Source organism: Streptopelia decaocto (genome assembly GCF_964273445.1).
Source record: "Streptopelia decaocto genome assembly, chromosome: Z".
Taxonomy (NCBI): domain Eukaryota; kingdom Metazoa; phylum Chordata; class Aves; order Columbiformes; family Columbidae; genus Streptopelia; species Streptopelia decaocto.
Genome location: NC_138657.1, coordinates 39,808,966 through 39,836,534, shown reverse-complemented (window position 1 = coordinate 39,836,534; position 27,569 = coordinate 39,808,966). Strand labels below are relative to the sequence as shown.

Below are 27,569 nucleotides of genomic sequence, written 5' to 3'. Positions count from 1 at the left end.
TCCAGGGATGGTGACTCTACCATCTCCCTGGGAAACCTATTCCAATGCCTGGCAGCCATTTCCATGGAGAATTTTTTCCTAATATCCAATCTAAACTTCCCCTGGCACAATTTGATGCCATTTCCTCTCATCCTATCACTTGCTACTGGGAGAAGAGACCAACAACCTTCATGCTACAACCTCCTTTCGGGCACTTGTAGAGACCGGTAAGATCTCCCTTCAGCTTTTTTTTTCTCCACACTAAACAGCCCCAGTTCCTTCAACTGCCTTTCATAAGACTTGTGCCCCAGGCCTCTCTCCAGCTTCATTGGGTTCCTCTGCACTCTCTCGAGCACCTCAGTGTCTTTCTTATGATGGAGGGCCCAAAACTCAACACGGTATTCAAGGTGGGGCTGCACCACCGCTGCAGTGGTACGGTCACTTCTCTAGTCCTGCTGGCCACACTATTTCTGCTACAAGCCAGGATGCTGTTGGCCTTTTTGGCCAGCTGGGCACACTGCTGGCTCATATTCTGCTGGCTGTCAGTCAACACCCCCAGATCCTTTTCTGCCAGGCAGCTTTCCAACCACTCTTCCCCAAGCCTGCAGTGCTAGACTGGAGCTAGACATTTCTCAGCATCCCCAGTAACTGGGCAAGAAGCAGTGGGCAGAAATTTAAACACATTAAATTTCATCTAAATGTAAGAACATTTATATTTTTTTTTATTATTATTATTATTTTTATTTATTTTTGTACTGAGAGGGTTGCTGAACACTGGAATAGATTGCCAAGAGAGGATGTCTCCATTCTTAGATGTACTTAAAACCCAACAGGATATATTCCTGAGCAACCTGCTTTTGCTGACCCTGCTAGATTAAGCCAGTCGGCATACAGATGTCTGTGAGACCAGACATCATGCATCTAAGCATGCTGAGGTAGCTAGCTGATATTGTTGTGAGGCTGCCCTCTATCAAAGCTTTGAATCTCCTCTCTGTCTAATCTTCTGTGGTCTTTCCCTTTGATTGGGTAAGGCTCTGGAAGCCTGGGAAAAGGTAAATACTGCACTCACCTTAAAGAAGGGCAAGACTACAGAGAGTGGTCAGCCACAGTTCATTTTCTGGGAATTTTGCAAAGCAAGTCCACCGAGAATATGTTTGCAGCCACATGAGGGACAAGAAAGTAATTGGGAAGGCCAACATGGGTTTATTCAGGACAAATCTTACCTAACTGATGCATTTGTCTTCTGCAATGAGATGACTGCCTATGTGAAGAAGGGTGAAACGTTGGACAGTGTTTACCTTAGCTTTAGCTAAGTCCTGGCATAGTCTTCCACAGTAACCTTATGTTCAGAATGGTTAGATATAGACTGAATAAGTGGACATTAAAGTGAGTGGAAAATCGGTTGGAAATTTGGGCCTAAAGTGTTGTCATTGGTGGTATAAAATCCAACTGGCAACCAGTTCCTCAGGCATCAATAACAGGACCAATGCTGTTCATCACCTTTCTTAATGACTGACGGGAGCAACTATACTCTCAGCAAGTTTGAGGATGGTACCACACTGGGAGAAGTGATTGATATGCTGAAAAGGAGAGCTGTTATTCAGAGAGGCTCAGCTGTCCAGAGAAACGAACTGATGGGCATCTTGTCCCTGTCCAGGAGGAGCCTGGCAATGCTGTCTGGACCAGTAGGCCCAGGAGAAGCTCTGCTGCAAAAGCTCTGGGGTCCCAGTGAGCAGCAAAGGTGGGATGTGTCAGCTCGGGACCTTGCAGCTGGCTGTGACCTGAACTGTTCTCAGTAGGGTGCAGGCAGGCAGTCTGGGAAAATGATCCTTCACCTCTTATCAGTACTTATTAAATCACATAGCGTACAGTTTTGGATTCCCCAGTATAAGAAAGACATGGATGTACAGGTGTGCAGCATAATACTGCTAAGGTAAGGGACAGTGGACCATGTGATATGTGCAGTAAGACTGAGAACTGCATTTGTTCAGGTCAAAGAAAAGGTGGCATAGAGGAGATAATACTGTGAGCTACATCTACCTGATGGGAAGGTGTCAGGAAGGCAGACCTGAACTCTTCTCAGATACTGACAGTGGAAGGACAAGAGTTAGCAGACACAATATGGAGGATGGAGAAATTCTGACTAAATACAAGGAAAGAAACATTCCCAGAAGACATTTCTGAGCTGTCGAAGAGAGGCCCAAAGAGCTTCTCAGACCACCACCAGTAAGAGTGTCCAAACCTTGACTGGACATGGTTCCCAGCAATCTGCTGTAATTGCACCTGCTTCAAGGAGAAGGTTGGATTTAGACACCTCTGAAGATCCCTTCCAACCTACAAGTTTATAGGATTCTGTGACTCTGTAAAAGTAGTGAGCTAGTAGCTCTCACATAGTAAAGCTGACTGTTAGAGACTGTTGTTTTGTGTATATAATTTCTTAACACATGCAGTTATGTTGTCTTTAAAGAGTATCAGAATATTCTGGATGACTACAGGCTTTAATCTCTGAAACTGCTGTGCACTCTAACTACTGTTGTAAATTTTCTGCAAATAGAATACAGTATTGCATCTCTTGTGTAGATCACCTGAAAATACTGGACACTAAAAAATCTTAAGGTTTCTCTTCCAGTTTGTTTTTTTCTTGAAAAAAAATCTCTTTCCTAGATTGGTAAATCAGAGACTTCTAGAAGTGCAGTCCCAGGTTGAAGAACTACAAAAGTCTTTGCAGGATCAAGATTCAAAAGCTGAAGATGTAAGTAGAAATGTACATCAAGCTTACATTCAAGTAGTTACCATTTTCAAAACTTTCAACTTTTTATAAAACAATATGTAAAAGAAGGATGCAAATGGAGATTTCTGATAGTTTTCCATATTTGCTCATATGGTCTTATCACTAAATTGTGCTCCTCTAAATAGGATGTAAGACACACTAAGATGTTTGTCTAGAATATAAAAGCACCCTATGTGGAGAAGGTGTCAAATATACTTTATTGGATTCATTGTGTCTGTTCCAATAGTAAAATTAGCATTAAAATTATTCAATGAAAACAGAGAGTTTACCAGAAAATTAAGGAATTGTTAATTCTCTGTGTCTTAATAAAGTATCTGAAATTACTTTTTGTTTAGTTTTGTTAACTAAAGTTAAGCCCTGTCTTGACAGTGGAAGCTCTGTAGTTGTGGATGTAAATGTATCTTGTAATGCAAGAAGCCAGGCAGGCCAAAACTAAAATTAAAAAAAAAAAAAAGTCAAATAATTAGATCCTCAATGTAATGCAGCATTTTCTGTTTCTGCATACAAAGTTAACTTTATTTTTAATGTAAAAATACATATTTTGGCAGGGTTAGTGTTGAAAAGAACTTTCAGTCTTCCACTCAAAAATTCTGTTTGCCACAACAAGAAGCTCTAGAACTTTCTTGAAAACAGTGATTTTTTTAGGACTATGTGCACAGTGTATGCTCACAATCTCAGTGTATTGTGTTGCCAATTGGCAACAAGTTGTAATGTGTTGCTTTCTATTTTTGTGGTTTTAACTAATTATATATAAAAAAGCAATTGTTTTTACTAGCTGCTTATTTTCATTTAAGAGTGTGTTTAATTTAGCTTATCCTTTTAATTTTCAGAGCAAACTGTATGATAAAAGTAGGACACCTATTCATGTTTAAATAAGATCATTTTCCTAAGTAACTTAAAATGCATATTAAAGTAGGTTCATACTAGTATGTGATTGTGAGATATTCTTCGTTGTCTTGGTTATTGGCCAAAACCAGATTTTTCAGGGTGAACAAGAATATGGCAAATTTATTCTCAGATATTGAGTATTGTAAATGATCTCTGTCTAATTGAATTTAGCTTTATTTACTGCAGTTTTAATTTTGTCTCTTTTTGAGGCTCTGGTTTGGACAGTAATTTTGGATATGGCTGCAGCTTAGTTAAAGGACTGGTTGCAGCCTGTGTAGGTATCATCTGAGATGATTCTGTTCACAGCAAAACACCACCATCACAACACCATGGTACAGCCTGATACGTGTACCAGTCAGCCCTTGGCAACACAGAGCCTGCAAGTTCATGATGCAGATGCTGCATTCCTGGCTTCTGTGTTTGTCTGACCCTGCCAGTGGTGATCTACAGGCACTAATCCTGTGGCCTGTTTTGCTGAGTTTGGTATATAGGATTCCATTTACTCTTCAGGAAGCAAAAGAGAGTGTAGACTCAGAGAAGTCTTGAGGCTGCAAAAACCTCTAAAGATGAGGACACCTCATCTAATGTTCCACACAAAGCAGAGCAAACCTTGAAGTTAAAGCCAGCTACTTAAGTAGATGGAAGTTGTGCTTGGATCACCTGAGTTATCTTTAAGATATCCTTACATAAACAGTGATTCTTCAGAAGAATGAGAAAAAGGATAAGGAGAGACATGACATAGAGTTAATTGGTGCATCGTTTTCACCATGTTTCCTCTGTTTTTCACTGCTTTTCTGCAACAATGCACTGAAATCCATGTTTTTGTGTATTTATACTATAAATATGCTCAACCTAGAAAACTGAAGATCCTGTTTGCATTCAGTCTAGAAACGTATGATAAGGGCTTGGGGTTTGTTTTGTTACATATTTATGTATTTATTTAGTTTTAGTTTTGTTGTTTTGTTTTGGTTTTTTTTTTGCAAAATTGAAGTAATTTTTAGGCTTACACAAAAGTAGTGAAAGCACTATCCTAACCCAGGCAAGTAGCATTGTAATGATAGATGCTGCTTGCAAGATCCACTTGGGGAAGAAGTTTTGATTTTGTATTGAAGTGCAGTGGAAGGTGGATGTTGGGAAGATATTGGTGCCATTAGGCCTGCATCAGGCAGTGACACATCCTGTTGGGATGCACAATTAGTCCATCCTGGCAGTTGCCTTGCTGGCCAGGAAAAGGCCTGCTTAGCCCAGTCTTCCAGACTACAGAATCAACTTAGACATGCCGAGTGTGGTCACAGTAGCAGGTTTGATTTTTTGTCCTCCAGATTGCAGTGGTCATATGTAGGGTGGCTCAACAGCTACACTGAATAGCTTTGACTACATCATTTGCATGCCTTATTATCACTCTTTTTTGCTATACTTCTCCCTTTCTCTGCCATAATCCCCTCCTACATAAACAACCTGCCTTTAGTTACTTCTGCTCCACTGGACCTAGTCTTGCTAAATCCATACCATGGTGTCTCTCATACTGTTACATATGCAATATTGTCCTTATATGCTGTTGTTGATACAATTACTAAGTCCTCTTGATTTGGCAGCTCCCTAAAAAGTGTGTGTCCCCCCCTCTGTTACCTGTTTACCAAACCTGTGAAGTTCAGCCACTTTGCTCATTTGGTGAAACACTTCAACAGGTTGCCCAGTGACGTGGTAGATGCACCATCCTGAGAAACATTCTAGGTCAGGTTGGATGGGGCTCTGAGCAACCTCATCAAGGTGAAGATGTCCCTGCTCATTGCAGGGGGGGTTGGACTAGATGACCTTCAAAGGTCTCTTCCAACCCAAACCATTCTATGATAACTTTTAGGATCTGTGAAATCTGACCATCCCTCAAAGTGCTGTTCATAGCTTTCATCATCTTCCCACAGTGTTACCAGTCTCATCAGGCAATTTTCTCTAGTCATGTACCATAGTTTTCCCCCACCCTGCTAAATTAGTTTAACCTCAAGCCTAGCCATCCACCTGTTGCCTTAATATGCAGAACAGAAACAAACTATGCCCTCAAAAAGAGGACAGACCTGATCATTTGGCTTGTTAAAGCATGAAAGAAAATTCCAGCAAAGAGACTAGATTTCTGTAGGGCTTTTTGTGTAGAAGAAAGATAGCAATTAAATATTGGGGAGGATACGTCTTTTGTAAAACCACACCATAATAAGTGTTTTTCTTTGGTGTAACAGGAACTTGTTAGCACTGTGAGGAAAAATCAAAATAGCAAGTGTGCATTTGCTGATTTTTACAGTTTTGTTATAGAAATGTCTTCTGTTATGAACAGATAAAACATTTGAGTGACATTAAAACTAGCTCAAAATTAGATAAAGGTTTGTGGGTTTTTTTAATTGCCATTTTTTCCCTAAGAGACTGACCTTATGAGAGAACAACAGTTATAATAATCACTTGTTAGAAGCAGAGGATTTGAATGTGTGGCTTTGAAGCTGACTGAGACAAAAAAAAAAAAAAAGTAATGGTTGCCCATTTTGGGAGTAATTTATTTGATTTTATCTGCCTTGCTACATGTATATACAGGATCTTTGGGTGGCTAAAATAGCACCTTTACCTTTTATTCCCTTTCCTAATCTCATGTCTTGGGTAAATGACTCTGGGTAAACTCAGTCCTGCTAATTTTAATTGTGCGTGCTGTTTATAATTGTTAGTTTCTTGCTTGTGAGAACATATGTTCTGGCTAGATGGGAGAGGAGTTACTCCCACAACAGTGCTGGTCCCATCCAAAAAACATATATAAAAATATACCAGCGTAATGTTGACAAGTAGTTCTGTTCTAAGCTAAGACCAAGTGTAATACAAGGGTTGCAAAAGAAAAGCCAAATTCAATTTGTATTTTCTTATCTGAGGAAAACGGGCACTGCTGACAACTTTTCCCTTTCTTGTCCAAACCAACCAGTAGTCCCCTAAATGATCACACAGAAGTGATGGTGCCAGTTCAAATGCTTATTGACCAAGAAAGATGCATACAAACATTCATTTTTACAGAAAAGCTTGTGTCACTGCAGCTGTTTAGAGGACTGGAAAAGAAAAAAAGCAAAATGGTCAAAACCTGCAGATCCTTAGCTGCTACAAATTTCTGCCTCTGAAGTCAGTACAGTCATGGAGGCTTGTTTTTACATGCTCTCCCATTTCTTATAGTGCAGTAAGGAAATGCAATTTTGAAATAATGAAAAAGCATAACCCAAGAATGTGATCAAAGGCAATATTTTGAAGCGTTTACACTACAACAAAGCCAAAAGCTTCTTCTCATGTGCACGTGGTAATAGCTGCTGTTGCGCAGATGTCTGAACTTTTGTTAAAAGACCATTGGAGGAAAAACAATTAAGTAATTTTTTTGATTTTTATTTTCTATTTTGGTGGCATTCTGGACCAGAACCACATGCTAGACCTCCAGTGTGATTGATACTGGATAAATGCAAACCAGAAAGGCAGTTTCTGATTTAAATATTCTATATTTGTCATGTGTTCGATCAGTGTGGCAGTAACACAATTCAGAAACACTCCACAAATACACATGCATCTCTTAATTTTGGTTGTAGCCCAGTAGACTGCATATTTTCTCCTGGTTTTTTACTTGTACGGTTTTTATTTTTAAATTACTTTCCAAAACAGCAGTTGCTCTCTTTTGAAATCCTGGTTTAAATACAATGATTTATCAATGTGCTTTGTCACTATTTTTATATTTCCGTTTATAGTCATGTGTTTGAGAAAGTGTTACAGGATTAAACTGATGAGAACAGAGGAGAAAAATGCACATGTGTGAAAAAATGCATAGCTTTAACTTTTTCTGTTCATGACTTTCTAAATAGTTTCTTCTGTTGGCTGCTGTTTTGCTTTATACTAATGTCATCTCTGTTTCTTGGCATGGGCTTCTGCTCAAGGCTATTGTGAGTATGGCTTTCTATTTACTTAACACTACTTTCAGTTTAGAGACATTTATTTGGTTTATTTTATTTGAAATATACTCATCCTGTATGAAGTGAGTTTAAAGATAAAATAAAGTTTACTTTGAAGCTTTTATTCAAAGAGCTTACCTAAATGTGATTTAATCAAAAAGTGGAACACTGTAAGTTGTATGATAATTTTTAAGTGTTTGAATCAATAAAGATGAGAAACAGAAAAAGGGTAAAATTTCTGCTGTACTCCAGTCAGAAACACTGTACTCTCTCTGGTTTCTATGGGGACAGGAATTTACTTCAACTAATTTGCTACATGTCTTCATGCAAATGGCATGGCAATATCAGTAAGACAGCTCTTCTATAAATTTTGCTGCACTTTACAATTTCAGGTTAATTTATTAAGTCTTCATTACTGAAGAAATTAAAACAAGTGCCATACAGTTTTGTTGTTTATTGATCTTGCTTTTATTGATATAATTCCTAGGAAAATATTTGTAAAGTTATTAAGTGCTCTAATTTCAGGAAAGTCACACAGCTGTGGAGAGAAGGATTGCTACCACAGAGGATGGCTTTATAGTTGTGATCTAAAACTGAGTGAAGTAAAAATTTGAATTTTGGCTAGAATGTCAAAATTATATGTTTTAAAATAATTTTGAAATTATGTTAAAGCTCCTGATTATATTCAAATAAAACATTTCACTTTCTATTCCAGTCAGTTCTTCTGAAAAAGAAACTTGAAGAACATCTGTAAGTATTTTGTTTACCTGTTTTGTTTACTATTTCAAATAACATGTTTTCCCTATGGTAAAGACAGACAGTCACTAATCATGCATCCGGAAAATATACAACTAAAAGAAATTCGATAACACAGGAATGTTTGGGAATCTGCTATTCAGATACTTTTTCCATCTCATAGAAACCTTTGTGAAAGCAATAAGTAATGAAGGAACCATTGTTTTGTGGTGGTTAGAAAACTTCGCTGAACACTGTGTAAATCTTTACTCAGTAATTTTGTTCTGAGGAAAGCATGCTAACGTAAACAAAATCAATTTGTTTACTCTTTAGTATACATTATGGCATTAAAGGTAACATTTTAGGAAGTGTTACCATTTTGTTCTGCTATTTCAGCAACTATTCCCTAAAATGCAAAGATCTGATTGCTTTTTGACTGGCTTGCAAATAAAAAAGTAGTTTGTGTTGCCTTTAAGTTTAGCCATTTTTCTAAATGCAGTCTCAATGTGTATTCATTTTAGGCATGCATTGTACAATTAACTGTAAGTTCTAAATTAAATTTATAATTACTGAGAATGAAACTGTTTGTTATTACAGTTCTCTATACACCATAATGTTTTTCAGCTTGTTTAACAAATATTTCCACAGTGACATTGTCATTTGTCCTCATGCTCCAGAGCAAAAATCAGTCATGGTCTCAGAAATATACCACTATCTGAGGATTTTTTTTGTATCACTTAGTGTTCATTTAAGAACAGTAACAATATTGGGAAAACAATATGTGCTTTTATGGTTTGTAACAGTGAGAAACTCCATGAAGCTAACAATGAGCTACAGAAGAAAAGAGCTATTATTGAGGATTTGGAACCAAGATGCAATAACAGTTGTGAGTTACATGTGCAATCCATTTCTTTTCTTTATGAGGTATTTACTGTGCAATACTTCAATTATCATACCTATAGGATGTGCAAAATAAAAAAAATGTACATTTTAAATGGCAATGATATATGCATGGTGTTAATTCCTCTGGAAGCTATGGTGACCAAAAAGATGCTTCTAACATTTGAAATTAAGGGGATCACATTTTAGAGACCACCATAGTAAATTACAATGGCCATACCAAGAAATACCAAGTCACTGACATATCTGTCATTGACCATCAGTCTTAAGACCCTGATATAGAAGATCCCTGCTGACATCACTGGCTATTTTTTACTCTCAATATATATTCCTTCTCTGTATTTTCAGAACTGTGTTGTAGTTGGAGAAAATTTTCAGACGCTGGTCAAAGAGAATGTAGGGATACATATCACATTGCTCAGATGGTATCCAGAACCTAGCATCCAGTTGTTTTTTAGCACATTAATGCTACATTTTTCCTGAGAAGTATTGAAGAAGGTATATTTTTTTTTCAAGGCTACTTATAACAGGAGGTGGCAAAACATTGCAACCACTGGCAGCTTCTCTAGTTTGTTCCGAAGCTCTTTTATTAATCATGATATACAGGAAGATAGAAATATCCGTTCACTATTCACTACATACATTCTGTACCTAAAAAGAATTTTCATTTGTGTTTAGCTAAAAGTGCAGAATATGTTACAAATTCTTAGGAAGTGTTAGAACACTTGGAAATGGGGTTCAGGGACTTAATGAGTAGTTAAAAAAGAAATAATCCTGTAATGTCATAATCTTCCATGTGAGTGTAATAGCAAAGTTTTTACTCTAGCTGCTACATTTTAGGACATATTGAGACTTCTGTAGTTAGTTTACTGAAATTGCAAGTTACTTTTAACAATCTGTGTCTGAATCTTGGTAAAATAAAAATAGATGTACTTTCTTCCTTTCTTTTCATGTTCAGAAAATGTGTATTAATGATTTTTTAGATTCTTTTAACTATCCTGGATATGGCCCAAATGCTTGAGTGTTGTACAAGAACTGTGGCACATTTTGAAAAATGGATTCTTGCAATCCTGGAGGACATCTGCTTTGGTCCTCTTACTGATCAGTGAAAAATCTTACTTGGTCCTGTTACCAGCTTAGTGTTTTCCAAATGCTTAGAGAGAAAATCTTAGGAAAAACATGGAAGAACATTTCAAAATGAGACTGCAAAAGAGATGAACTGAGGGTTGCCAATTATCTCACATTGTCTGAGAAACAGACAGCAATGATATATGCTATTTGATCTGGAAAGAAGCAATTTTTTTTTTCCCTAAGATGATATATAAGCAATAGTGTCTTGATATAGTCTTATATCAGCACAGGAAAATGCTGTACAGTGAAAGTGTCCTACTGGTTTGCATTTCTGCTTAAGGAAATGTGGGGGAAAAATTGAGTATATTCATGTCTCAAGTCAGATAAATTGTATCCAGTGTTACAGTTCATCAGATATAATCAAGAGTTGTACCTATTAAGAATTATTCTCTTACATAAAATAGAAAAAACTTGTATTTATTTGAGTTTCAATACCAAGATATTATAGAATCTGTAATTCATTAGTAAACTCACATTGAGTAATGGGATTGATTTATGATTCCATTTCTCTTTATTCTTTCATGATTTTTGAAAAACGCAACATTTGTTTACAAAACCGCAATCTCATGGGACTATATAGGAGTACATATTTTTAATGTGTTTCTGAGCTATTCAGAAATTAAAACTATTGTATCTGCAACATACAGGTTCTTTATGTTAGTTTTTCTTAACTAAAATAAATTCTAGCTGTACCTTAAAAGTCTGTTGAAAAACATTAAAATAAGCATCATATATTTATGTTATTTTCCAATATATGCATCTCCTGACACAAAGCACTCAAAATTGAAGAATTACAAGAAGCTTTACGGAAAAAAGAGGAGGAAATGAAGCAAATGGAAGAACGATACAAAAAGTACTTGGAAAAAGCCAAAAGTGTAAGTTTATAATTCCACGTTAATCGCCCCTCTCTGACGGACTGCTCCACATGTCCATCCTGCACAAATAAAAATAAGAGGTATCTGTAAACACACTAGCAAGTAAAATAGAAGGAAGGTACAGTGGGATCTTTGTATCTTACTGTTACGGTACTTAATACTGATTAACTCTGCAGAGGATTTTACCCTGATTTTGTGTTCATGACTGTCCCCTGTTGTTACCTATTCATGAGCCCCTCTGATGCCTCTGTACAAATGTATACTCACTGCTACAGATTTTTGATAGTCTCCACACAAACCTTGTTAAGCATGCCAGATGTTGGTTGATGACAAGGAGAGGGTGTTTAACCCTTTCTAATGCTGTGTGCAGAAATTCTTCTGGAGTTCTGCCTGTGAGTAACAAATGTATACAACAGCTAAAGCTGCATCTGTACTAGGACTGGTGGTATAGAAATAACTGAAATAGCTGTCCTTTGTTTTAGAACTGAACCACCCATCTAAACCAGCTCAAAGGAAGGAAGCTCTATGAGCAAAAGTACTCTTTAATTGGCATTTGTGCTGGGACCTTTGGGGACCTCTGTCACAGTTGTCATGAAGAGTTCTACCTCGTCATACACAAAAAATATAGCTTAGTAAAACCAACTACAAGCACGGGTTGGACCAACAAACTCTCCTTTTATCAGTTCGGCAGAGAGGGAAAAGGAAGTTTAAGGTTCTTCCCTTCACAGATGGCTGGGGGTTTTTTATGTGTGTTTCTGGATGGTTTAGGCTTCTTGTGATGCTCAGTCAGCTACTTCAGATTTTGTCAGGTCCTAGCTACTTACTTAAATAGCGTATTCTTTTTGAGACTTCAGAATTCACAGGCAGAGGTAATTACACAGGTGCCAGAGCCATCTTTAACAATTTAAATTTGATTTTGCTTTCTCTGTTAATCTTTTGCCTCTGATTTCTATTTATGTTCTGGTTTAGCTAAGTGGCTTAGAAACAGTTTTAATACAGACTTTTTTTATTCTTGCTTTTTCTGAGTAAAGTGATCTTTTTAGCTGAACCACATCTGACACCTGTTACATTTATTTGATGATGCTCAGCATTGTCTTTGCCTTTACTGTTTAATAAATGTTTCTGTCGAGAAGGTGGCTAAGTATGATTTTGAGGATACTACCAGCTTTGAAATGGCAATATTGTGGTCTCAATCACAGTCCCACTTCCTCTCTTACTGTACCTCAACGTTTTACTTGACTTTCTTAAAAGCATAGAAGTGTCATTGTTCAACCAATGATGGTAGTATAAAAATCTTTGCTGCATATTGTTAAATTGGAATCCGTAAGTAAGTTCTTAACTTGTCAAAACTTTGTTTCCTTCTTTCTGTGTAGTTTCCTCAACGACTGCTTGGGAGACATTTCAAAAGTCTTCAGGAAGTCTAATCAAATAATTTGAATCTATTTTTTTACATCTTATGTTGCTTACTGTGTCTCAGGGTATTCCAATGAAAGACAGAGTCACAATTTCCCTTTTCAATAAGATTTGTTTATTTGTATGTATTGTGTTACTATAGGGTGTTTCATACAACAGTGGCATTAATCATTTTAGTTAAGTTAGGTTTTTGTGATCTTCTTACCAACTTTCAGTATTTATTTATTTCTTTATGAAGATGAGTACAATCATGGTGGCCAAGAAGGCCAATGGTATCCTGTCCTGTATCAAAAACAGCGTGGTCAGCAGGACAAGGGAAGTGATCCTTTCGCTGTACTCTGCATTGGTGAGGCCACACCTGGAGTATTGTGTTCAGTTCTGGGCCCCTCAGTTCAGGAAAGACATTGAAGTGCTGGAACGAGTCCAGAGAAGAGCAACAAGACTGGTGAAGGGACTTGAGCATAAGACCTATGGGGAGAGGCTGAGGGAGCTGGGGTTGTTTAGTCTAGAGAAGAGGAGGCATAGAGGTGACCTCATCACTCTCTATAACTACCTGAAGGGAAGTTATAGCCAGGTGGGGATTGGTCTCTTCTCCCAGGCAGTTAGCAATAGGACAAGGGGGCATGGGCTTAAACTCTGCCAGGGGAAATTTAGGCTAGATATTAGAAAGAAATTCTTTCCAGAGAGAGTGGTCAGGCATTGGAATGGCCTGCCCAGGGAGGTGGTGGACTCGCCGTCCCTGGAGGTTTTTAAACTGAGATTGGACATGGCACTTAGTGCCATGATCTAATAAACGGACTAGAGTTGGACCAAGGGTTGGACTCAATGATCTCTGAGGTCTTTTCCAACCCAGTCGATACTGTGATTCTGTGATAGCCTTCTACTATGGAAACTGTATCCAGGTCCAATCTGTATTTTCTTTGAAACACTTTCATGAATCTTCCTTCATGGGTACCAATTAGTAGAAATTACTTACTGAAATTTAAATAATTTTATTTCAGCATCTAGACATGATTCTGAAATGGGTAGAAAGACAGAAGAGGTGAATTCTCTTTCTATATATCCAGAGGTTGTTAAAATGTTTTAAGCTATTTTCTATGGAAGGCTTAGGAATCTAGGCATTTTGCTGGATTTGTTCGTGGTTTTGCTCTGTGTTTGCTAGCACTCATGATACCATGATGGATGCCACATACAAACATAACCAGGTGTCCCTTCATCTCATTAAGTAACATAATGATCATGCATGTGCCACAGGATGCTTCTTGGCTTAACAGAGCTATGTAGAAATGACAGCACCTGATATCCCAAGTAGGTGAATCATGGCATCTTTCCATAAGGATCAAAGCAATCCTTCCTCAACTGACAGGTAGGTAAACCTTAGCTATAAAGAGAAAAACATTTGAGAAGAAGTTTCTACTACTGTGACCCCAAGGTAAGGCAGTTAGGGGTTAGGAACTGCTTATGTGAGTCTGGGATACTGAACCTCTTAGGTGTCACTTTTTCCTATCAGTAGTTCTGTTTCACAGTCCTGTAAAACAGGTTTGATATATCATGGCTGCTGTGCTAAGGCAGAACCTCTGTCATGCTTGTTTTCAAGACTGTTTTACAGGAGTCAGATTCTTAAAACTGCACATCCCTCTGTTTCATTTTGGAGTGTCATTTCTTACCACTGAGATTTTTAAAGTCAGTTTTTTATTTCTTATCCTGAATTGAAAGGTTGTAATTCCTTGATGTCCTTCCCTTCAATTAGATTGCTTTTGCAGGATTTAATTAAACTGCTTTTCTCTTACAGGTCATTCGCACATTAGATCCTAAGCAGAACCAAGGTGCAGCTCCTGAGATTCAGGCTCTGAAAAATCAGTTGCAGGAGCGGGACAGAATGTTTCATTCATTGGAGGTAGTAATCCTCATGTTTCCTGGTAGATGCTTATTCCCTCATTGATTTTTAGGTATAGACTGATATTTTTACTATACTTTGGTTTTAAATGTATACCTTTTTGTTTGCTTTATAGAAAGAATATGAAAAAACAAAAAGTCAAAGAGAAATGGAGGAGAAATTTATTGTTAGTGCCTGGTACAATATGGTAAGAATCTCCCAAACTTCTTATTAAAAAAAACAAACAAAAAAAAAAGAAGTAAAAAGTTGTTTCTGTGTTTTTCATAACACCATTAATTTACAGGTTTTTATTTTGTTTGAAAAACATTTTCCAACACACAGAAAATAACATGTTTGTTATTTTCAAGTTTTAAAACCAGAAATGGCGCTTTCTAGAGAGAAGGATACCTCAGACTACTGTTTTGGAATTCCAGTCCTTCAGTTACACTGACTTGCAGTGTTCAAATTTACTTTCATCTTTGATGCTCCACTCTCCGATCTTCTAGTTCCTAATGAAGGGGCACAAGAAAAGTAATACAGCTTACTCTCTGCTGTACGTGCTTTGAGAAATGACCCCTTTAACTTGGGTACAAGTTTAGCCCCATGCAAAGGGTGAGCACAGGGGCAAGACCCTCACTTAAAATATTGAAACCATAAGGAAGTGATCTGTGCAGCCATACATCTTTTGCTGGGCCTGTATACTGCTACATTTTTCACCTTCATCAAATGTGGTCAAGGCTTCTCTTTGGCAGAGGGTAGCTGCATTGAAACTGCCCTTCAGACGGAAGGAATCATCGACCTGTGTAACATTCATGTTTCACTCTGCTTCATTGTAGAGTTCTAATTGTTCCTGTCTGTCGTCACCTGGAAGAATTTTCTTTTTGTTGTTCTGTGTTCTTGTTATGTCCGTGAACAGTAAGCTAAAAATGATACTTAAGCAGAGTGTTTGAATCCTTTAAGTGTTGAAGGCATTTTCAAGTGACTGTGTCCTTGACCAATTTTGTGACGTAATTCCTACTGACAAGCAGAAGATAAGCCTGAGCTAAGAGCTGTGGTTCAATAGCCTGTCATGAACACTAAGATGAGCATTGATAGCTTTGTCTGTGTCTTTCTCTATTTAGCCTCTGCTTTTATACACAGCAACACAACTTGCCACAGCTCCATCATTTTCACAGAGGATGACAATACTTTATTTTCAGAAGAAAAGTACTCTCCTAGCTCAATATGCTGATGTATGCCAGGGTGAGGAGGGGAAGCACCTTATGAAAAGATTTGTCCAGTTACAATGTGTTTGTGTGGAGAAGCATATGCTCAGATCTGAGACACTGGGTGACCTGCTTCTCAGCAGTTATTCCAAACCTGGACAATGACTTGGGGGGAGGGGGGAAAGAAGGGGAAAAAAAAGCTTAGTCGGTGTTGGTGAAGAAGATAACAAACAAAATGTAAATTAGTAAAGTTTTTCAGTGTTATATATTGGTATTCACTGAGAAGTTTTTCTTTGTCCGTAGGGGATGACTCTTCATAAAAAGGCAGCAGAAGATAGACTGGCTAGTACAGGCTCAGGACAGTCCTTTCTGGCTAGACAAAGGCAAGCCACGAGCGCAAGGAGATCTTACCCTGGTCATGTCCAGCCAGCAACAGCAAGGTAGAGAATCCTTGCTCTTAGAAAGAAAACTGCCCTGTGATCCAGGCCACTTCTACTGCAAGTAACAACATTCAAGGAAAATCAACCAGCATCCTTTCTCTTTCTCCCTTGTTACCGCTATTATTTTGCAGTTCAAGAAAGGGTTTTATTATGGTTTCTCATTGTTCTGTAATGCCCTTTCCTTATATTTTTTCACATCCATCTCTCCCCCTCTGCATTTTTTGAATGTGCCAAAGTTTTGAAAACATCCTGAGGGCTGCTGTGTAATAACAGAGTCTATTTGTATGAAGCCTGGTCTCTCGTGAAAAACCTCATATGGTCTGTGTAACAGTGTCAATTTCCTGTCAGAGCTGGTATGTTTGTGCCTGTAAGGGTAGTTACACTTTAAAATACTGTATTTCTTCAAAGGGAATTAGGCTTTTTATTTAATGTGCTAACCTGTTGCTTAAAAAATGCTGAAAACTCATTACAGAAATGCAAAATTAGTATATAACATCATTGTGAAATGTATTTGCTACTAAAAAACTTACCAATGGCAAAAAGATTTTTTTTTTTTTTTAAAATCTCCTTCATGCAAAGTTTGCTCTTGTTCTTGACATTTACTAGGGAAATGGGATAATTTTTTAAATGTTTTTCTTTATGTACTGATGTTACCTCTTTTGCTGGCAGAGCTCAATTTTTTCAGATAGTTTGTTCCACTCTTCTTGATCAAGAATATGCTTAATATGTATTATAAAAGTATTGAGAAAAAATTAGAATGCTCTAATATGCGACTGCATCATCCATTTAAAAAGGACATTTGTTTGAAAATTTTATAATTATGGATGAGCAGTATATAATGGAGCAAGGCCCTGTTTAATATGTTGATGTTCATGTATTTCAGTTGTCATCCCCTACTAAAAGACTTGCTTTGTTTTAATATGTTCATTCAGGGTATAATTGTATCAGTTGCCTTACTAATGGTACCAGTGCCTTCAGGTGAGTTTGTTGCTGACTTTCTTGGAAACTGTCTGCGACTTGTTGTACTGCCTTTCTAGGGTATAGCTGGTTAATTGTGCATCACTCATTGTAGCACCTTCATTTTGATCAGTGGCGTGATTGGTGGCTCCTGTTATTAATTTAGGTTCTGTTCCTACAAAGTTCTGCTTTTTCCTTGACTAATTCTATGCTCTCCCTATCATTTTTGTCAAAGAACTGATGGACGTAGAGGACCTGAATATGGGTTGAAAGTTTTGTATACATACATATTGTGGTGATTCAGTTTTAAACATATTTACTTTAGTGACTGTTTGGACTGTAATGCTCATGCAGTCTGGTTTATAAAATTATTCTTTTACTTTATTTTAATGCCTTCCCAAGATAAGACTTTTTTCATAAATCCCTTTAGAGAAAAGACATACTAGCATTCATTAATCAGTTGAAGGTCTATGTTAATTCACAACTTGGGTGGAATGAGCAAGGGATAATTAAAACAAGCACACATAGATTAAAGTGTAAGGAACAGGTGAATGACACTGCTAGGTACTGTTTTTTCCCCAAGTGCATCATCTGTTTTAATCTAGGCTAAGAAACATATTCAGTATGTGTCTGAAAAAATTTATCCTTTTGATTTCTTTTACCCCCAGTAATATGAAAACAGATACTGAAGTCTATTAACTGCATTATATACATCAATTCTTAATCTTTGGGTGTGGATGAATGCAGGTGGTGAACACATTAAACCTTCTCTCTCAAAATAACAGCTTCTTAATGAAAGGGTTCAGCTTCGTTATTTTCCTTGCTTGTTATATAGCTTTGGAATCAGTGTGATATTAAGAAAAAGAAGGGGCTCAGAGTGTGACTTCAGGGAATAAGCACACGTATAGATGAGCTACCAATGAATGCTGTCTGTTTGTCTTATATTCAGTAAGAAAAGAACATAAGCAAAAAAACCTCGGTAAATTGGAATTTTCAGTACATTAGATACTGCTAAGAAGCTTTTAGGAACACTTCTTCTGGGGCAACAAAAACTATTTACATCAAAATTGTAGTGGTAATTACTAAACCAATGCTATCTCCTGCCCTGATACACTACAAAAACAAAAATAAAAACCCACAGGTTGAGGGTAAAGAGAAGAGGTTCTCCAGAGCAGTGATAAAACAGGTGAAGAGTTCATGAGAGTACATTCCTGAGCACCGTGCAAAGGATCTGCCAAGAATAATCTTTCTGAGATATTTTAATTAATTCTAAGAAGTGATAACAGTTAAATGGATGGGTATTTTCACTGTTCAGAGCTGAAGCTTACTTTCTGATCTTGAACTATGTGTGTGCAGTCCCATTCATATACTTCTTTGGAGAATTAAGTTGTTATCGTATCTGATCAGACATAACAGAAAAGAATATTCAAGTTTCCTGTTTTCTTGATAGCAACATGTAACCACCTGGATCATAACATGTATATTCCAAGTGGTGTGAAAAATTAAGTAATTTAATTTAAAGGTTCTGTGTTCCACCCACAGTGCAAAGAAGAATAAACTACTAGAGCACACAGCTTTGTGTATTGTAAAGTGAAGTAAATATATAATGGCTACAAGATGCTTTTCATTATCTCTTTGGAACAACAAATGGTTGTCCTGTTGAGCTGTCACTTGACGTAGCACTAATGCTTCTACAAGTTTTCTGTGGCTTTCTATTCATGTAAGGAGCAGTGGCAATTTTATATTCTTTGTGTGTGAAAGAATTAACAGTGAATATTCTTATTACTGCTTTATGATGATCTTAAATAGTAAGTGGTATTTGCAAGCTGTCAAGAAAATAAGAGAATTTGGTATTTTAAAGTCCTAGGTATTTTGACATGTGGAAGTAGCTTTTGCTTTTACTCAGGTCTCTAGTGTATGAGACTATCCACTTAGCAGCTTCCTGGATGATTTTAGTGGGGTTAATTGTCTTGATGGGTTGACATTTTCTGTAGATTTGGTAATTGGAAAATATTTTAATTCCACCACTTGATGATTTACTTCTAGTCAGTGATTTGGAAGAAGATTGTCCTGAATGCGGCTATTTTTTCTCTTTCCTATGAAGCAAGAGTACCTGAATTTTTCTCATTTTATAGAGGTTTTTATTCTTGCCTTCAAGGATTGATGAGGGAGGTATTTTTGCACTCAAAGTCAGTTAGGCAATACTGACTTCTTATGGGTTTTGCACGTATTTTAGGTAGAATGTGGACTCTGTGTTTTGCATTAATATTGTATTGATAAACTTAAATATCTCCAAACCAAGTTTAGCAAATTTTGATGGCATTTTCCACAGGAGTATTGTGCAAATAAATAGCTAAAAGAGGGTACTCTGTGAGCAAATAATTTCAAGTGTTTTGGTTTTTTTTTCTCTAAGCCACTTAATCATACTTCAGGTGTATTGCCGACAGAGTAGTTCAATAACTGAATTATGACTGAAATGTGATCCAGAAAATCAAGCTGTTGTAAAGAAAACTTTCCAGAAGCCCTTCTTTAGAACAAATGTATTAGCTGATACTGGTGGTATGACACATTCTGTTAAAATGTAGAGGTGAATCATTTTAACAATTTAAATGTGAAGATCAGGTAAGCAAGAAACTCAGTGAATGAGGTTTTGAATCTTAGAAATTGCAAAGAGCCCAGACACATGTTCCCTCTCAAATCTGAGCAGTCCAGCTCCCTTCTGTATTGGCAGGAGACTGTGTTTTTACTTTGTGCCTTGCATCGGGAGAAAGAAGTGAAACCCTACATTATCTCATAGGTTGATGTAGGAGCAAGTAATGAACCTCACTTGTGCTCAGAACATCACCACAAGCCAAATCTTGTTATTGGCTTGTGGCAGATACCAGATTCCAGGTAGGATCCTAGCCGTACCTCCGGTTTGTCACTTTCAAGGAATCAACATGTCCCCGCATGACTGATTGCATTGCCTTGTTCCTGTGCTCTTTCTTCCCCCTGGAAGTCAGAAAAGGAAGTCAGTAACTCTGTGGGCTCAAGTAAAAATAAGGAGTGATTTCTTCAGTTTGAACATGGAGGAGCAATGGTTCAGTACAAAAATCTGAAAAGCAGTATGTCTTTCAGCATTTTACTTCTTGGTGTTAATTTAAAAACAAACAGCACCCCAAGCTTTTGGAGCTTTGTTTTTTTTCTCAGATTAATTTTGAGTTGCAGTTGATTAAGTATTAGAGGCTTTGCCTATGTGAATAAGGCAGAAGCTGTCATTATCAGCCACAGCAACCTCAAACAGTGAACCCCTGGAGATTTTGACTCTGCTGCCAGCTTCATTGCACTATTTGGAGATGTTAAGGACTTAGCTTTGTTTTTCCTTGACTTGACTTTTTTTGATTAATTGAAATATTGGGACACAAAGTTCATTTAAAAAATATATCAGCTCATTGAATTAGGTAATGAATTAATGTCTGTTGAGGAGCTCTAGAAAACTTGACAAATCATACACTGAAGTAACACCTGGCAGTACAGCCAAGGCAGCTTCGTAAGCAAATTGTTCTGGTGTCAGATTGTAGCTAGTGGATCAGTAGGAGCTCATGATAACTCATCTAATTGAAGTCCTCATCTATTAGTTGCTAGGGGGTGGTTTTGCTGTTGACTTTACTGTGGCCCGGGTTCTAACCTTCACTTTTAGATCTTGCCAAGGTAATGCAGGACTGTCTTGAAAGTAGATCTCTGCGTTAGTTGGCTTTGGTGGTAAATCAGGAATTTCCTCTGCTCCTGTTTCCTGTGTGTATAAAGTCATTTAGAAAACTGAATATTCTTCAGTCTCCTTTGCACTGTGTGTTGGTTCCAGACTGAAAGCAAATTCCATTTGTCAGATAAAAATTCCTTGCTGCTGTCGTGCCACTTTAGGTCAATCTGAGCGATAGATCCATACAACATGAAAAGCATTGCTAGTAGAGGGAAATCCAGGACAGCTGGGAAGCCTTTCCTGTCTAGTGGTGACTTTGTTCATTGCTTTGCATTAGAGAAGTCCTTTACATGAAGTCAGAGTATCACATATCAGAAAGAGCAACAGGTTACTTTGTTACTAAAGTGGTCATTTGTCAGCACTTTAAAGACATGTTAAATACTGTATCATGGCACAAATCTGAAATACTGCAAAAGCAATTATTTCCAAAGGTGTAGGACAGCTTATTCTGAAAATGGAACTTGAGTGTCTAATGATTATCCCTGACTTTAACAGAAGAGTTGACATAAAGGCCAATTGTTAGCATGCTTGTGCTGTTAGCATGATCATGAAAATGAGCAGAATTTTAAGATAAAATCTCAAATCTTGTAATATTTTTGGAGTTATAAACTAGAGTGAGACCATCAGACTTTTGATTTGGATTTGAATATAACATTTATTTTGTAATTTAAAATTTTGTAAAGCAGAGATTATAGTTTTCAGTCAGCAAAGATCAGTAAGCAGGAGAGTAAACCTATTTCCTTAAGATATCAGTAGTTTTGTGAGATATTTTAAAGCTTTTATCTAGCAGTGTTAGTAAAATAATTTAATCGTTATAAGCATGACATTGTAAGGCCACTATTATTAGAATTTATAGTCTGCTTTGTATTCTCTGGTTGTAAGAGTTATAGAAATGCTCCTTTAAAAAATCTGTAGGAAATACCATGGAGAAAGACAGAAAGAACAGAGGCAGAAAGAAAAGCAAACTTTAGCAGTAGAAGCTAGTAAGTAAAGAAGGAAGTTAGAAAGTCTGCAGGAAAAGAAGTCTGGAGGCAGTTACTTCAAAGCAGAAGCCTGGCAGCTGGCGTTAGACTTGAAAGGCTGCGTTGCTCTGATAGCTTTGGTGCTTGTCTTACAAAGTCCTGCTTGTAGTCAGATATTGGCTGCAGAAAGCCTGGTCCATCTTAGGACCAAACATAGACTGAACAGGAAAAAAGTGTTTGCTCTGAGAGGACATGTGGCTGTGTTTGGTTTTGGGTTTGTTTTTAATCAGATTTGATTTGTGTGAGCAATGCTCTGAATTAAAAGTTCTTGTGTTGGTAAGTACCTCCAGAGCTGGCTAGATTAGTGAAAAAGGCTGCTGTCCTTTTTGTGGCTTCGATGTGCTGGAGTTGTCCCAGTCACTCCTGTGGGTTGAAGAAACAGAAGAGGAGAGTGAGAAGTTAAGATTTTAAAGGACAGATAACCACTTATAATGAAGTAGAGCCAATGAGATGGGGCACTGAATGTTGAAGGGAAATGCCTTGCTAAGAAATAATCCCCCAGGCTGGCAATGAGCCTTCACTGAGAGCTGCAATATTTTTGACTGGCAAGGGAGGGAAGTGAGAGAAAGTCACTCCTCTATAGACATGTCATCTGCTGCACAGACTCCTTCTGAAGATGCTGCAGAAGCAATGACAAGTTATGCTGAGTGAATTTACCCTAACATCTTGCATCTCTGTCTTCTGAAGTGTTGCCTCAACAGGTAGCTTTAGAATATATTGATTAATTTTGAGGAGTTCTCCAAGAGAAAGAAATTGACAATTTTTTTAGAACATGATTGGAATTTCTAATCAGGAAAGGGCACTGTCAGATGAATTTGTTACATCCTTGAAATAGAAGATACTGTCCTGAGTTTACAAGACCTCTCAAAAGTACTATTGACAAAGTACTCTTGACAAAGCAAAACCTACAATGTCATTTCTCTTTATGTGCAACAGGACACTTGAAGTGCTACTAATTAAAGTATAAGCTAAGTAATAGCCAGGTGAGATTAAAGGAGTAGACTATATTCATTTATTCACAATAGAATGGATACACGCATATGTAGCTTGAACTTCTAAATGCTTATATAGTATCAACAGTAATATTCATATTATTAATTCTGAACTCTGTAACTTTACGCACCCAAGCCATGCAATCTTAATAGACAATGATTACTCAGAATACACTCGAGGTCTGTTTTGAATGTGTTAATTTCTAAAATTTTTATTCCATTTGATTTATGCCTCTATGTTTGTTTGTTTTTCAGCTATAGTTAGTATTCTGAAGTTGTAAATGAGAAGGAAGAAAATGGGGATACACAAACTGCAAGACTTGTAGCAGAAAGATTTTTTGCAACAAGTCCTTGAGTTTACTTATAAATATTCTTCCTTATCTATTTAAACCTGGATTTTACTGTTGCAGGGACTATTCGTTGAATCATTTTTGACCAGTGCAATACTAGGGAGAAGGAAGTGGGGAGAGAAAGAGTTTGCATGCTTTGATTTCAGTCTGGTGAAGCTGTTTTGCTTTTTGTAATGTCACACTGAGTGCAATTGGGAAGATGGGAATGAGACATTAGTGCTGCGCTGTGCAGGGATGCTTCTGTTACCTGGGGAAGCTGAAAGCACCGTACCTGTGTTAATAAAGCGTTCTACCTACCCAGTAACACTGGCCAAGAGGGTGCATCAGCAACGTTTGAAAATTATGCCAGCCTCTCCGATTCTCTTCCAAACTTAGGTTCATTTCCACAGCATTGTGATGTGCTCTTTGGGCTGCTCAGTGGTGCCTACTCGGCTTATTTTAAGAATATGTATAATTTTCTTGCGACTCAAACTTGTATTTGCATGCAGTTAATAGAACTTGCCAGTGTATTTTGGCAGTGATGCTGTTGTAGCCTAACATACAGGATGAGCTTTCATGAAACATAAATGCTTAAAGTCTTCAGTAGTGCTAAGAGCTCAAAGGCTGAGAGTCAAACCACAGACAGTACAGGACAGGCACCTTTCACTTTCTATTGCTTTTGGTTTTTAACTGTTGTAGTCACAGAGAGCAGGAATGCCTGAGACTTTTTCATCGCTGTGCAAACTTAGTTTCCATAGCTGTGTTAGTTGAGAATAGCGCCCTGAAGGACTTTACTCAAAAGTGTTTAAATTTGTCTGAATTATGTCTAAATTTATATATTTTTCAATGCTTTTTTTTGTCACTCTTTTGAATTATTGGTGTGTAATCTTCCTGTTAATTTGAAGAGTTGCTGTGACAAAGATGTTTCTCCCATGAATTTGCACAAATAGGTAGAGATGGCCTTACTAAACTGCTCTGAAAAATACCTTTTCTGTTCTCTGGTTTGATTTTCTTTTTGTATTTTTTTTTTTTTAACAGCAGTATGTTATCCGCTTTTTAACTTTCTTCTTTATTCTTTTATTTGCAGTGATGTGGTTGCATGATCTGCAGCATTATTATAACAGGGACCGTTCAGTGCATGACTTGCTTTTCTGTCCAGACTGCATAACCAAAACTTAACCCGTTCTACACTTAAGACTCATGGCCATCTGATTTCAAAGGGAGATCTACTTGCAGAGAAGCTTGCCATCCTGGGGAGTGGCTTTCCCATTTCCCACTTCCATTTACTCTTTCTCTTCACAAAAAGTCTCCTATGAGGCTAGAAGAGAGGAAATACGATATTCAGAACTCAACAGGCGGCGTTCTGCAAACTGACAGAGCACTGTCAGCTCTCCATTTTACTTCCACCTATCCACTTTATTTAAATCTGATTAACAGTATTAACACAGAGACTTCCTGCAACATTTTCATATACTGAACTATAAACATCTAGCCTTATGGAGTCCTAAAAAAGCCTTTTGGCACTGCTAAAATTTCAAAGCACCTGCACCCTTAAAGGATCTGTTTTGAATCTTTAAATAATTAAAGTAAAGTGAAGGAGGTGTTTTACCAGGAGAAATGACTAATGAATTGCTGCTTGGTCATCTCATCCTTCCTTAAAAAAACAGGCAAGGTTCACCTGATAATCTCCGAGCCACGCAAACTACAGGGTGGTATTTTGTTCACAGACACTGCCTACTTCTTTACTATGTATATACACAGTAGTTTGTGGCTGTTGTATTTTTCTCTTTACATTTTAGCTGTGTTGTCGGTTTCTTTCAGAAACTTTTTTTTCAATCTGTGGACAATTGTTGAAAAAATCTGAGGAAAGAATGTGAGTGGAGATAAGTATTAAAGCTATCTACACTTTTAGTATTATGCAGACTGTCCTTGCCAGTTTATAACTTGGGTCATTTATCTTTTACCTGTACTATTTTTTTTCCCCTCCTTTTCACAGTCTTAGCTAATTAATTTCCAATTGCACTAGTATGGCTGTTTCTCTGTGTTATGAAGTTTAGCTATAATATTTGCCATATGTAGACAGTGTAACTCAAAATGCTTTGTACTGCCTATATTAATTTTAAAAGCTGCTTATTTAATATTCTTAAATATCTGCACATTTATACTACTGTAGCTATGTTTTGTCTTGGACATCCAGTACTGGTAAGATTCAGAAGACAAGGGAGTGCTGTAGTGTTGTAAGTTAAGAGGTTTATTGTGTAGGAGTTAGCATATAACAAACGGGGAAGGGGGCTTTTGAGCCATAGAGCTTGCCAGAAAATCTGAAGAGTCTGCATGATGAGTACTGTAAATGTTTTGGATTAAGTCCAGTTCTAGAGAAACCCCGTTCTTGCTCACTTGGATCTAAATCCTGCAAAAATATAAACACTTGTGTACTCTGCTTATTCCAAGAACGGTTTTGGTTATTCACCTGCCCTGTTTTCCATGTAAGCACCCCCATGCTGGACAGATGTTTTGTCCACCGGCCCCTGCAGTCTCTCCGGTCTCATGACACAGTGTGCACCTCATCCCTGGCTTGGCAGGTGGGTCTCTGAGCAGCGCTTCATCTCCTGCACCTGTGTGTGTTCAGTCCTCAGGGATCCTGATACCCCCTGTGTCAGTGGCATTGCACAGAATTACTTGCAGATAAGACAGATTGTGTCCCTGCCTGTTTCCACAGCGGGGTTTGTGCCACCTGGCAAAGAGAAGGGCAGGTGAGGGGAGGATAAGCATTAAGATCCTCATGAGAAGTGTGTGGCATGTTCTGGATCTCGTACCAGACTGGGGAAGCTGTGTCTGCCAGGTGCTCTGGCTGACAGGGACAGTGAAGTCTGACACAACTTGTAGGAAGGATCTGGGATTTGATGGTGACAAGTCACTCCTGCAGCAGAGGCAGAAGCACTTTCATCAGATTGAGTCTGGCAGTGGGACAAAGGATTTGTGTCTTTCCAGGTCCTAGCCATTGATCCCTTGTAACGTGTCAGGGTAAAGAGTCTTAGAAAAACGTTGTTGGGTGTTAAAGGCATGTGTTGTTTTTTTTCATTTGTGAGTGCTGCTTTGGCTAGGACCACACCCTGTCCCAAGCTGACCTGGGTGCAGGATCCCTGAAATCAGGCTCTGTGCAGAGCAGGAGGGGATTTTTTTAATGCACTTGCCTGCACAGATGTCCCAAGGAATGCTGAGCAGTACCTCATTTCTCAAAATGGTCTGTGCAAATTAGAGTAAGTATCAGTTGCTCTTGAGTCTGAAGACATTTGTATGTAAGTGTGTTTAGCTTAACAATAATCATCTGAGTTCACTAATGTAACAAGAAAGATGTCAGGTGGAGCCAATAGCTTTCAGCAAGTGAGCTGGCTACTGTCATGAAGTGATCGTGAGCTCACAACTCAGAGGGGATCTCCAGCATGTCTCTGATATACTAACTTTATTTGTGCTGCATAGAAAACTATTTTCCTTTCTTAATAGCAGCTTGTTTGACAGTCTTGAATTAAGTGTTGACCATATATCAAATTAACTGTTTGTGAAGTTGCCAGTGATACATTTTCAGTAAAAGAATTATTACTAGAGTGTCAAAACATTAATTTCCCCTTTCAAGTCATCTACAAATTGTGTAACTACCAGATTGTCTTGGTAGCAGTGTTAATATACATATCTTGTATATAGACAAAAAAATAGTAATGATCACTGGAATCAAAAGGTTTAATATTTTTCCCAGTCAAATACACTAATGCTTCCAAGATGACAGAAGAGTGTACAGTTGTTAAACAAGTTGTAAATAAACGCTTATATAAAATGAAAATGCTTGGTTTTCCTTTATTTGGTACTTGTTTATAAACTGAGGCCAATACACAGTTCATGTTAAAGTTTCTGTTTTGAGCCTGCAGTGCTGTTCTGCTGTATGAGATGACAGTAGCTGGTGGGGGCTTTTGAAGCTGGTTTGTGGTTAACAGAGACCTTAGCAGAGTGGGAATAACATGGGTAATACAAACCTTGCCTTCAAATGCACTTAGAATCGGTTATTACAGAAGAGCTTGGAAGAAAAATGGGACTTTTTACAAAGCATGGCTACATGGGCTGCTTTGGTGTCAGCCTTTGTGAGGAATTGTACTGAGTATGTGGGGAGGGGGAGGAGTGAGTGAGCAGCTAGGGTGGTTATATTCATAGCTTGGGTTAAACTGTGACAGCCCTTTTAGATATAAAAATGGCATCTTTGGAATGGATTTCCTGCAAAGGAGGGTGAATGTCAGGTAGGCAGCAGCACACATACACAAGAACCCACTTCTGACTTATGCTTGAAAGCATCTG

General features: G+C 37.8%; 1 protein-coding gene across 4 annotated transcripts in view; it reads left to right on the top strand.

The window, feature by feature from the left end:
• HOOK3 (hook microtubule tethering protein 3) overlaps nt 1-27,082 on the top strand; it is a 91,434-nt gene extending 64,352 nt beyond the window's left edge. Inside the window, exons 16-24 of one of the 4 annotated variants that reach the window (XM_082074385.1) lie at nt 2,644-2,731; nt 8,327-8,361; nt 9,150-9,232; nt 11,152-11,252; nt 14,458-14,562; nt 14,678-14,749; nt 16,050-16,186; nt 17,119-17,164; nt 24,313-27,082. In XM_082074385.1, coding sequence (XP_081930511.1) covers nt 2,644-2,731; nt 8,327-8,361; nt 9,150-9,232; nt 11,152-11,252; nt 14,458-14,562; nt 14,678-14,749; nt 16,050-16,186; nt 17,119-17,125 — 628 coding nt within the window. In that variant the 3' untranslated portion in view covers nt 17,126-17,164; nt 24,313-27,082. Of the gene's footprint in view, nt 1-2,643; nt 2,732-8,326; nt 8,362-9,149; nt 9,233-11,151; nt 11,253-14,457; nt 14,563-14,677; nt 14,750-16,049; nt 17,868-24,312 lie in introns of those variants that run through there. The other 3 variants (XM_082074383.1, XM_082074384.1, XM_082074386.1) reach the window with 3 other exon arrangements.
• The last annotated feature ends 487 nt before the right edge of the window (nt 27,083-27,569 follow it).